This window comes from Meles meles, chromosome 3, assembly GCF_922984935.1.
Source record: "Meles meles chromosome 3, mMelMel3.1 paternal haplotype, whole genome shotgun sequence".
NCBI lineage: Eukaryota > Metazoa > Chordata > Mammalia > Carnivora > Mustelidae > Meles > Meles meles.
The window spans coordinates 142,148,710-142,161,051 of NC_060068.1; the positions used below are offsets into that span (position 1 = coordinate 142,148,710).

The 12,342-nt window shown below is 52.1% G+C and overlaps 1 protein-coding gene across 3 annotated transcripts in view; it reads right to left on the minus strand.

The window, feature by feature from the left end:
* The window catches only part of PPARGC1B (PPARG coactivator 1 beta), a 109,435-nt gene that overhangs the window by 29,038 nt on the left and 68,055 nt on the right, over positions 1-12,342 (minus strand). For all 3 annotated transcript variants that reach the window (XM_045999253.1, XM_045999251.1, XM_045999252.1), the window contains exon 2: positions 1,764-1,937. In XM_045999253.1, coding sequence (XP_045855209.1) covers positions 1,764-1,937 — 174 coding nt within the window. The remainder of the gene's footprint in view (positions 1-1,763; positions 1,938-12,342) is intronic.

The following is a 12,342-nucleotide window of genomic DNA, read 5'->3' on the forward strand; positions in this document are numbered from 1 at the left end:
TTTAAACCTCTCACTCATCAGCTCTCCATGACCTGAAAGCATTTTCTGGAAGTTAGCTCCCTCTCAGGAAGAAAGCAGCACAGCGTAGGTCTCATCCCTATTGTTCAAATAAAAAAGGCAGGTCCCTGGACATTGTCGGACCTGAAGCCCAGCCCTGCTGCTCTGCACACACAGGGCTGGCAGAGAGGTCATACGGTACCAAGAGGTACGGCTTCCTCAGTTTGAGTCTTCACCGGATCCTTCCTAGCTGTATGACCTGGCGCCAAGTTACGTAACCTCTCTGAGTTTCACTTTCATCACCTGTAAAATGGTCATTAATAGGCCTTTCTTTATAGGTTAGAACAGACTTGGGAAAAATCCAGACTCCTTGTCATGGCCCACAAGACCCTGCATAGCGCCTGGCCCCTGCCGAGCTTCTCTGACTACCCTGGCATGTTCCTCTGCTACCCACCAGCTCTTCTGCTGCCCAACACAGCAAGCTTTCCCGCTCCCTGGCTCTGCCCTTGCTGCTTCCTCTGCCTGGAGAGCTCTGTCCTGCTCTCTGAGCTTCACACAGCTACTCCGTCTCATCCTCAGAGAGGCCTCTCCTGACCACCCAGTCGTTAGATCCCCTTCTCACACCTGGCCCATTTCTTCTGTGCGCATGTCACAATGACCACGGTTTCTGCGTTAGGAGAGCTAGGGTCAGTTTTCTCTCTAGACTGTAGACAGCACAGTGCCTGACACACGGAGGGAGCTTCCCTTTCTAGAAGGAGCACTACAGTCCATTAGGACTGAGAGAACGCTCACAGCACACCAGCACGACACCCGACACGGGACATCTGACACGTGGCAATATGATCATATTGCCAGACGGGCAGGGGGAGCCTCCTCCCACCAGTCTTTATGGGGGAGCAGATTTCAAGGAAAGAATAATAAATCTGACTGCACCCATCACTCAACTTATTTCACGTACTACCCTCCCCAACACATCTACACCCGCAAATGCGCGCAGAACCTGCTCTATTCTGAAGCAAACACCATGTATCATAGTATTTCGTACTCGGGGGCTTCTTAAAGGACGTGTCGCCCATCACGGGCCCCCGAGACTGGACGCAGAGTGTGCAAGGGGAAAGGCATGGCTATGCACAGCAGTTCTTGGCTCTGCCTCTTTTCAAAGAATCTCTAGGCCCCAACTGAAAAATGAAGACAGCTGTACCCGCTCTAAGGGTTGTTAAGAGAATTCAATGAGTTAATAGACACAACAGGGACAGTCCTGCCACAGCGCAGTTGTTCTCTCCAAGTGAGTCATCTCCATTATGGCGTCGCTGTGATTACAAAGCCCTGGCTCAGGAGGGAGGCCAACTGGGTTTGCATCCAGATCAGCTACTGACTCGGTGAATCGCCCTAGGCACGTGACTTAAACTTCCCCAAGCCTCAGTCTCCTCATCTATAAAATGGGCTCATCATCGCGCCTGCCTCACAGGGTAGGGATGAGAAGTCAGTGAGATAATACACGGAAGGGAGGTCTCGGGGTTTGGGGGGCTCCTTCCTGACTGCAGGGGCATAGCAAGAGCAGCCCTTCCCAGCCCTCCCTGTGCAGAGGTGGTAACAGGCCCAGCGAGCAGGTGAGAACCTTCCCAGATCAACGGCAGATCCCAGATGAGAGGCAGGGTCCCAGGAGCTGTGGGGTGATGGGACTTCTTCGCAGGAGCAAATGCAGAAGAGGCGGTGCAGGGAGACCCTTTCAGGAACAGAGATACTTCGAGGCTCAGAGGACATACCTGGAAGAGCTCGGCGTCGTCAGGGCTGTACTGGCTGGGTTCAGTCTCCGCGTTCTCTGGGCACCACTGCAGCTCCCCGAAGCAGGTGGCTGAGTCAAAGTCGCTGGCATCCAGCTGGGAGAGGTCAAGCTCAGGAAAGTCAGCGCAGAGTTGCTCCTCCCCGGACCCCCCACCCTGAGGAGACAGGAAGGAAAGAGGGTGAGTCAGAGCTGGGCCTGCTGGATCCAGGCATGGACCCTTCTTACTCATGGTGCTGCCAGCCTGGAACGCTGGCAGCTCTTAGGCCAAGGCCTGACTTTGCCACGTGACCAAGAGATGTCCCACCCTCTAGCAATGGTCGAATCTAGCAGGAATGAAGCTGGGCCCTGGCAATACAAATTCTGCCTGCTGTTCTCTCCCTTCCTCCTTCGCTCTCCTACACACCCCTCAAAGCCCTTTCCCCACAGCACCTCTTTCTTCTTACCAGAACTATTGTGTTGAAAACTTCATTAGAAGCTCTAAATAGATCCCCATTTACACTACTGTCCCCACCTGAAAGGGGATTTCTGGAATGCAATATCAATAATGAAACAAAAACCAGCAATAAGAATGGCTGACTTTTTTTTTTTTTTTGGACAGAGAGATCACAAGTAGGCAGAGAGGCAGGCAGAGAGAGAGGAGGAAGCAGGCTCCCCGCTGAGCAGAGAGCCGGACATGGGGCTCGATCCCAGGACCCTGGGATCATGACCTGAGCCAAAGGCAGAGGCTTTAACCCACTGAGCCACCCACGCATCCCAAATGGCTGACATTATTGAGGGATGACGATGTTCTGGAGAAACACTCATCCATGTTCTCCGGGACTTCACAGGACCAGGTGTAATGTCTTAAACATGGAAGACCACCCATCCGAGGACAATAGGTAAATAAAACTATAATCACCTGAAACACAGAATACCACGGTGCCTCTGAAAAGAACAAGGCAGCGGTATATATACTCTCCAAGACACATTAAATGGAAATAAGAACTAAACTATAGACTAGAGCCAGTAGACTGTTATGTCACGTGTGTAAGAGGAAAATCAAACGACATAACTCTCTGCCTACAGTAACACATATGCACATGTCCAGGAAAAGGTCTACAAGGCTCTAAGCGCACCTGACCGTGGTGGGTGGGGGACGAGGGAAGCACAGAGGACTGTGGTAACAGCCTTGACTGAACCAGCGTATCTCCAAGTGCAGTCCAGGGACAGGCAGGGTCAAGACCAGCAGGGACCGTGTTAGAAACAATGCAGATTCTCAGGCCAAAGCCCAGAACGACTCAGCAGAAGGCAATGGCTTTCTGACCCTGGTCTCCCACATCTAACAAAGACCAGGAGAAGGGCTGCCCTGCAGACTGAGAAATAGCCCAAGCTGGGAGGCTGACCCAGAAACGGCGGACCACAGGCGTTGGGGTCCGGCAGACCTGAATCCTAGTCCCCACTCGCCAGCTGGGAAACCTTGGGCAAAGCTCTTCTCCTCTCTGAAGCTCAACAGCCTCATCCGTAGAATGACAACGCCCACCCCAAGAGCTCAGACTGAATAAGGTGATGTTACAGCCTGGCTCGGAGATGCTCAGTAAATGGTAGCTAACGGGACCGACAACAAATCAGAACTAATACCGGTAAAAACAGCAGTGTTTCGTGGCAGGCAGAGAGGGTGCAACAGCCTTAGAGAACAAGAAAAGGCCTGACACTTAAAAGAAATAGGTTTTGCACAGGCCTCTTCCTTAATTGTTCCCACTTACTAAGCCTCATAAATTATGAACAAATGTATATTATTAGCTCAACTTGACACAGGAAAAAGGCTTTTATGCGAATTTGGGTCAAATGTCTTAATTGGCGTTTTGCAAGAATCCTGTATCCACGGGCAGCACGAGTGTCAGGTTCTCTCAAGTGGCTGGTCCCCTGCTCTCAGACTAGGGAGCAGGGTGCCCGGTGAGTCTCTGTCTCCGGGGACATACCTGGGATCACCCCAGGCCCCAGCCAACATACCCTACTACCACCGGTCACCACCACTCAGCCGCCCTGGCCCAGGGAACACCCGGGATTGGGTGGTGGGTTCTCAGCTTCCTTCTCCTCTCTGTCCCTTCAGGCTGTGGGGATGCTGCGGTCCTGCCTGTTCTAGATGGTCTGTTTCCAGTCTTCGGCTATTGTGAACAGGTCTGCCACGTGTGTGTTCAAGTCTTTATGTCGACATACGTCTTCAGCTCCCCTGGGCAGAAACCTGCGAGTGGCATGGCTGGGTCACACAGTAAGTGTATGTGGCTTTGTAAAAAGGAAAAAGAATTGCTCTCCAGAACTGTTGTACCATGGTCCACGCTTACCGGCTGTGCTGAGTGTGCCAACTGTCCCACACCCTCCCCAGCACCTGGGGTTGTCAGTCATCTTAATTTTAGCCAAGCGAGTGAGTGTGTTCCAGCATTTATTAAATGCTACTATGAGCCAGGCACTTGGACAACAGAAGACTCCGTTTCTTCCCTCACGAGCTGACATCTTGGTAGGGAAGAAAACACACAAATATTTCCTTATGGGTTGTGTTCGTGCTCTGAAGGAAACAGGCCAGGTGCACAGAGGGAGTAGAACAGAGGGAAAGGAAGTCTGTGTTAGTGGGGGGGCAGGAAAGGCTTCCTGGAAGAGCTGGCATCTGAGTTGAGACTTGGAGGAGTCAGGCAGTGGAAGACATGGGGAGGAACACTCCAGGCAGAGGGCCCAGCAAGGCAAAGACCCGAGCGTGGGCCAAGGCTAGAGCACGATGCACTGACCAAGGGTGGGGGAGGCTGCAGCTTGGGGAGCGAGGGGGGATGGGAGAAGATGCCTTCCGAGGGGCAGGTGGAGGCTGGATCAGGCAGGGATTGTAAGGGATTTGGGTTTTACTCCAAGTGTGATGGGGGTGGGGCCGGCGTCAAGCAGGCAGATGGGTTAGGCGGGTGCCGCACCCAGGAGAGGGGCAGGTGGTGGAACTGGGAGGCACCACTCGGCCACAGGGAAGGCCCGTGGAGTGGGAGGGAGGGCCAAAGCAGAGACACAGGAGTTCTGGGCAGCCGGGGTCTCCCTGGTCAGCAAAGCCCCCAGCGATGAGCTCTCTGGGGAGCCCTTCCGATATCCATGAGCCCTCTCATCCCATCACTCAGAGAAGCCACATCTGTAGGACTTGCTTCCTGAGGCTCAGAAACCACTTTAAAATCGGAGTCCCAGAATCCCAAACTGGCCAGGAACCAGCAACCATAAGAGGCTGTCCCCGAGAGCCACTGCAGACAATCTCAGCATCCGAGTCCCCTTCAAGAACCAGACAAGGGCTATGCACAGCTCTTATTGCCCCCCATAAAATACGTCTGAGCAATGCCTGTGTGTGCAAGAAACTTACACTAACTTCCAGGCCTTCACAAACGCAGCTTAGGAATCCCGGGCCTGGCTGGTCTACCTCCTTCACTTGGAAGATGGGGAAACTGAGGCTAATGGATTTGCTCAGGGTCATCCAGGAGTGTCCTTCCCATCAGAACCATATGCTGCCTCCTTTACAAAACACCCACAAAATGGCCATGACTACTGCACTTACTGATTATTCCCAGCTTCTCAACATACTCCAAGTGTACCCAGGACATAAAAATAAAGAAACCTCAGCTTCGCAACCTTGTCGATTAGGGCTGAGGCCACTCTCTGGCTGGAAACCATTAAGCACTGCATTAATAGTGATTTCTCTGGCCTTCTCCATATTTAGAGAGGCTTTCTGAAGGGGTGCCTTGGGTGACCCAGCTCCCTTTAAAAGGTACTGACTTGGGGCACCTGGGTGGCTCAGTGGGTTAAGCCGCTGCCTTCGGCCCAGGTCATGATCTCAGGGTCCTGGGATCGAGTCCCATCGGGCTCTCTGCTCAGCAGGGAGCCTGCTTCCCCCTCTCTCTCTGCCTGCCTCTCTGCCTATTTGTGATCTCTCTCTGTCAAAAAAAAAAAAGGTACTGACTTAAAGCCTTGCTGTTGGGTCCCGGCCCTCCGCTGGAGGCCCCCTAGTGGCACTGGAGGGCACAGCATGGCAATGACAGCCACTGCCACCACGGAGCTTACCAAATGTCAGGGGCCGCATTATGGGATTCTTAAAGTGACCCTTGCAGGGCCGGTATCACTGTGCCCATGTCACTCCTCGGGAAACCCTGAGACCCGGTCCGTTGTATGAGTCTGCCCGGGCTGCTTGTAACAAAGCACCAAGGGGGACCTGGGTGGCTCAGTTGGTTAGGCAACTGCCTTCGGCTCAGGTCATGATCTCAGAGTCCCTGGATCGAGTCCCACATCGGGCTCCCAGCTACGCGGGGAGTCTGCTTCTCCCTCTGACCTTCTCCCATCTCATGCTCTCTCTCTCTTTCTCTCAAATAAATAAATAAAATCTTTTAAAAAATAAAAATAAAAAGCACCAGAGGCTGGGGGCCTAAATGACAGGAAGGTTTAATCCTCCGGGTCTGGAGGCTGGGCAGCTGAGCTCCAGGTGTTGGCAGGGGCAGTTCCTGCTAAGGCCACTACTGTTGGGCTGTGGATGGCGTTCCCTGCATGTCTTCCCATTGGCTTGCCTCTGCGGGTGCCTGCCTCCGTGTCCGTGTTTCCCCTTTGGATAAGGAGACCAGCCAGACTGGATTAGGGTCCATGCTAATGACCTCGCATTAACTTGAGGACCTCTGTAAAGACCCTGTCTCCAAACCAGGTCACATTCCCAGGTGCTGGGGGTTAGGGCTCAAACGCGTCTTCTTTTGGAAGACACAACTCAACCCCCAGCACCCAGGGTCCCAGAATGGTGAATCTGAGATTCAAAGCCAAGTCTCTTTGCTTCCTGCCAAGTCTGTGCCATCGCCTGGCATCTGCTTCTGAAAGTGGAAAGGAACATTTGAGACCATTTATTCCTGTTTACTGATGGGAAGGCGGGGGCTTTTGGACAAGGGCTGAGAAAGATCCAAGTCCCACGGCAAGTTCATGGCTGTGCAGGGACAGGCCTGGGGCTACATACACATGCTGCGCCAGGCCCTGGCCTCCCGCAGATGGCCCACTCTGGTTCCCACCACTGGTCCACTTACACTACTGCCATGGGATGCCCCTCTGGCTGCTGGGCCTTCTGTACCCACTCCTCCAGCGGCATCACATGCCTGATCTGAAAAGGCTGTGGCTGCCCTAAGCCAGGGAGATAAACGGCCCTAGCAGTGGATTAATGGTGTTTTGTACAGATTCACGTAAGTGACTTCACTGGAAGCCTGTGTATCTTGTTGGAAATCGATTCCCTGCTTAAGAAAGAATGCATCTTCAGGAAAAATTGGTGGCTCCACTTTCCTGACTACAATCAGCGAATCGCCAAGCTTAGTCCCTGGCCTAGAGCACACTGTCAGAGTTACTGAGCGGACGGAAGCAGGAGGTGGGGGAAGGCAGCCTGCAGTGACAGAGGTCGGTTTCTGGGCCTGTTCACACACACACACTGTGCATCTTTTGCCGAGTGCACACTTCACCTGCCCTCTCGGTCCTCACTGCCTCCTCTAGAAAAGAGCATCCAACAGACAGACCCTTTGGACCCCTCTTGTTCAAGCATTCTGGACAATTCTGTACTAATCTAGTTTCTGAAATCCACACAGGCTTTTGGAAGTATCTACGTAGAACCTGGCACTTAACTAATAAGTGAATGAATGAATGAATTTACCGAGGGGGAGACAAAGGTGGAGAGGGAAGGGCTGTCCTGAAATTTGGAAAGAGGCCTAGACAAAGGTCTGGGCCCTGGCTTTGCTGTTTAATGCTGATCCTTTGAAGTCAGGGCATAACTGTGGCTGCCTCAGCTTCTACTGACAGGAAGGGAGACATTAAAAAGAATCCTGTCACGGGCACCTGGGTGGCTCAGTTGGTTAAGCAACTGCCTTCGGCTCAGGTCATGATCCTGGAGTCCCAGGATCGAGTCCTACATCGGGCTCCCTGCTCAGCAGGGAGTCTGCTTCTCCCTCTGACCTTCTCCCCTCTCCATGCTCTCTCTCTCTCTCATTCTCCCTCTCACATAAATAAATAAAATCTTTAAAAATAAAATAAGAAAATATAAAGAATCCTGTCTCATAGGGTTCTTACGAAGATAAAGCAACGTAGGTTGGGAGCCTAGCATACATCAGACACCCATGAATGGTGGTCACAGATACAGCCCCTATAGTTGACTTTCAAGTGACATTCATAGCTATGGTCTCACTGGTATCTTCCCAAGATGCAGGAAATGGTCGGATAGCCAGCATCCCCATTTGACTGATGGAAAAACGGGGGATCTCAGAAGGTCAATGCTTGACCTTGTCTTCTGACCCATCCCCTCAGTCCTAAACCTATGGCTCTTCCAACTCTGTGTTCCTTCAACCTCCATCAGCCCCCTGATCCCAGTGTTATCATCATTCATGGTTTTTGTGGGAGAAATAACCTTTCCCTGACAGCCAAACTACACTGGCTCCTTCCAGACCTGCCTGGGATGATGGGGCGCAGGACCCACCAATGGGCCTGACAGACCCCTTGACCACCATCATGGAGACTCCAGATTAGGATGGTAGTTAGGGTGGTGCGCTACTGCCAGTTCAAAGCCTCCTCCACTGACAAGAAGCTGTATTTGATGGTCTGAGGCAATCTTTCCCTTTTAAACTGCCATCAGGAATGGCCAGACAAGCCATGTGATCTGCTAGGGTGGGCAGTGGGGTCAACTTCCCCACCTTCCTAACTATGGTGGATACCACTAACCGAACACCACACCACGTACTTCCTGCTGAGCCCCAAGCCTGCTCAACATGGAGCCTTAGTAGCCACTGCTAATCGATTAGAACTGTATGACTCTGTACCCATACTTTCCTTCTAAGAAGGAAGTAAGGTAGATGTTCATGAAGTCCCTGCAAAGCCATTTCATTAAACAGATGTTTTCTTCTGTCCCACCTCTGTTATATGGCTGGTTTCCCACCCATTTCCCTTCTTAATGGTGGCAGCCTACTGATTTTTCTTGGGGAAGCTGCCCCTTTGTACCACCTAGACGGTCCAGGGAAGCACAGTCTGGCTAATTAAAAGCCTTCATCCAGTGACCACAAGTGCTTCACATGGTTCAGAGATGGATCAGAGTGAACACCAAGACTTTGCTAGAGCATTTAAACAAGGGGCTCAGCTGCTGAATTTAATTCTGGAGAGGCTGGCAGCCATCTTTGCCACTGTTTGGGAAGAGAGCCTGCCTCAGAATGAAGTCAGCACAGGGAATGTAGAGCCAAGAAGCAGAGAGAGAGAGTCATGATAAAGTAACTTAAACACCTGGATCCAGCTGTGCCTGAAGCCAGCATATTCTCTTTACTCCACAGTTATAGGAGTGAGAAAGTTCCCTTTCCAGATTATGTACTAGTTTCTATCACCTATCAATGAAAAAGTTATGACTAATTCATCTCTCTTACGCTTAAAAAAAAAATCTAATCTTCCCACTGTTTTCCAAATTAGTAAAAAACTCCTGGGGCGCCTGGATGGCTGAGTGGGTTAAAGCCTCTGCCTTCAGCTCAGGTCATGATCTCAGGGTCCTGGGATCGAGCCCACATTGGGCTCTCTGCTCAGCGGGGAGCCTGCTTCCTTCTGTCTCTCTGCCTCCCTCTCTACCTACTAGTGATCTCTGTCAAATAAATAAATAAAATCTTTAAAAAAAAAACTCCTGAATAGGCTTCTAGGAGAACAGTAAGAAGAATAACTGGTCTTTGTCCACATAGAAGTAGTTACAGCATCCTCTGAAATGAGACTCAGGAGCCACAGACACAAAGTGAAGCTCCAGAAAGAATCAGTGGGAAAATTTTTTTTAAAAGATTTTATTTATTTATTTGACAGAGAGAGAGCCAGAGAGCACAAGTGGGGGAAACAGCAGAGAGAGTGGGAAAAGCAGGCTCCCCATCAAGTAGGGAGCCCAATGTGGGGTTCAATCCCAGGACCCTAAGATCATGATGTGAGCCGAAGGCAGACACTTTACAGACTGAGCCAACGAGGTACCCCAGAAAATTGAGGGGTTCTGAGCCCATCTTAAAAGAACAAACACCCAGAATTTAGATAAACCAGGCCACTGAAAGGCCTCCCACCAACACAGTCAAGGCTAAGCCCCTCAACGCCCCCCTTGAGCTGCCCACTCAGGGTTTCATGTAAAGACGACCCACAGAAGGTCTAGTGAGAGTGCGTTCTCCAGCCTGGAGAGCAAAACGGGTTCCGGGACTCCAAACTGGGCTCTGAGCCCAGGCTGGACCCCGCTCACCAGGAAGGGTGACCAGATACCAGTGACCTTCGGTAGGCAGGGCAAAAGGATGGAACTCTCTGAATCCACTGGCCACGTTAACACTGTCCATCTCATCTCCTCCTGTGACAAGAGCGTCCACTGACATCCACAGAGCCCTAGAGATGCAGGGGGTACTCTCTAGGGCACCCACTGGCTGGGTTGCTTGCTTACTGCGGGTCAGCTATGCTTCGTTCCCAACCCATCCAACAGAAGAATGACTCCCCAATCTGGAAACCAGCGCCCTGGTGCTGTGGGTGTGGCCCAGGCAAGAGATGGCCGGGATTTTGGCACAAGCACCACAGGCAGCCCTAGAGTAAAAGACTGAAAAAACGTGCGCGTCCTGTGGCTTCATTATGCTGTGTCATCATTTTGCACTTTCAATGACTTCTTCCCAAGAATTCCCCTTCCCAGCGGCTACCACGCCCTTGCTCCCACTCCCATCAGATAAAGACACCTATTGTACATGGTCTGCCGCCTGCACCGCCCTGAAGTCAGTCCTTACCGTGGACTACAGACACAGCACAGAACCAGGGTGCTAGAGGACCCTGTGAGAGACTTCTAGAAACTAATCTCTTATTCTGCAGCTAGGGAAACTGAGGCACAAAGTCTCCTGGGGTGGGTGTTATCTTACTCCCTTACATCTTTTTTTCTTCCCTGTTGTCTTCAAGCGGCCCCTTATCCAACAGAGATCTGCAAAGTCTCTTGGAGCTGTGCCCAGGTGAGGTCACCTGGGGTGGATGGAAACGCTCTTGGATGCCCCGGCAGGTGGTCATGTGGGGCCCAGGTGCCTCTTCCTTGGCAGCTACGCCTGAGCCCCACCATCTCGTCCTTCTGGCACCTGTCAGGGCTGCCTCTCAGAAGGCACAGGCTGCCCCCCGGAGCCCAGAGAGGTGCTGTGCACGGCATGTTTGATTTTAAAACAGGAAAAGGCTGAAGGATATTCTGCCACTTGAGCGAGTGAGCAAAGGTGTTCCAGGGACAGAGTGATCCGCGCATTGTGCTGCCTGCAATTGCAGTCCATTTTATGCACTTGAGTTCAAGGGCTCTTGAATTCAAAGGCGAGTGGCAAGAGAAGTGCTCGGTAAACTGTGGAGCGTGTGCAGGTATCTGTTGTTAAGATGTGTGGAGGCAGAGCTGGCTCTGGCTCATCCCTTGCTAGCTGTGGGGCGTCACCTAGCCTCCTGGCATCTCCTGAGACCCGACTCCCCCACGGAATGGTTGCAGGGCTTGAGTTTCCAGCCTGGGGCCTCTGCGCTGCCGGCTGCCACTCCCTCCACCTGGACTCCCTCCTCTCCCTTGCATTGTCACTCGACTGGTGTCTAGTTGCTTCTTCATGTCCCCTGGTCCCCACCGCAGATTAAGCCTCTCTCCCCAGGGGGGGCTTCCTGACCACAGCATCCCACAGCAGTGGCCCCCAGAGCAGTGGCCCCCGTCTCCCTCTTCCTGAAACATCACCCCCCTGCCAAGCCCTCAAGGAGCCCTTTCTGTTCCCTGAGATCCTCCCCCGCTTTTCTTCAGAATTTTTAAAAATTGTGGCAAAATATACAGAAATAAAATTTACCATTTTAGCCATTTTAAAGTGTTAGGTTCAGAGGCGCGGAGTACATGGACGCTGTTACGAAGCCGCCGCCACCAGCCCTCTCCACAGCTCATCCCCAGTTTTCACGGACCGGCCCCTGCACTGTCACCTCCCCCGACTGGACACTCCCCGCAAGCGGGGCCTGTGTCTGTCTTTCTGTCTTGGTCCCTGCTGTTTCCCCAGTATCGAGCAGATACTCAGCCTATAGTAGGTGTTCAATAAACAAAATGAGATCAGTGTGGACGTGCCTTGTAAACCAGGCCTGAAAGTAAGAAGAAGGCAGCATGAATATATTTTTTTCCCAAACAGCCCCAAGACAAGGCCAAAATGCCCGGTCGCCTCTGTGACCAGATCACGATTTCAATTTGGTCCAACTCTGTGGGGGCAACACCAGCAAGAGCTCCTTCCTTTTCTTTCCTGGTTTCAGGCCCCTCTGTGAGGTCAAGAATGAAGATATCGGATCACACAAACCACCTGACGTGAACACTCACCATGTCAACACATCAGCTCGACCCAGAGCAACATTTTATCAGTCCCTGAAGGGCAAGCACAGAAATAGACTGCGGAGAGCAAATGCCACTCTTGGTAGTGCTGGAAAGGCTGCGGCGCACAGCAAGCCGGACGTGGGCCCCCTGTCATGCTAGTACACTGAAATCGGAAGGTGGAATCAGAGCCAGAGTTAGGATGAGGGGAGGGAGGCACCCGCCTTGGGCACCA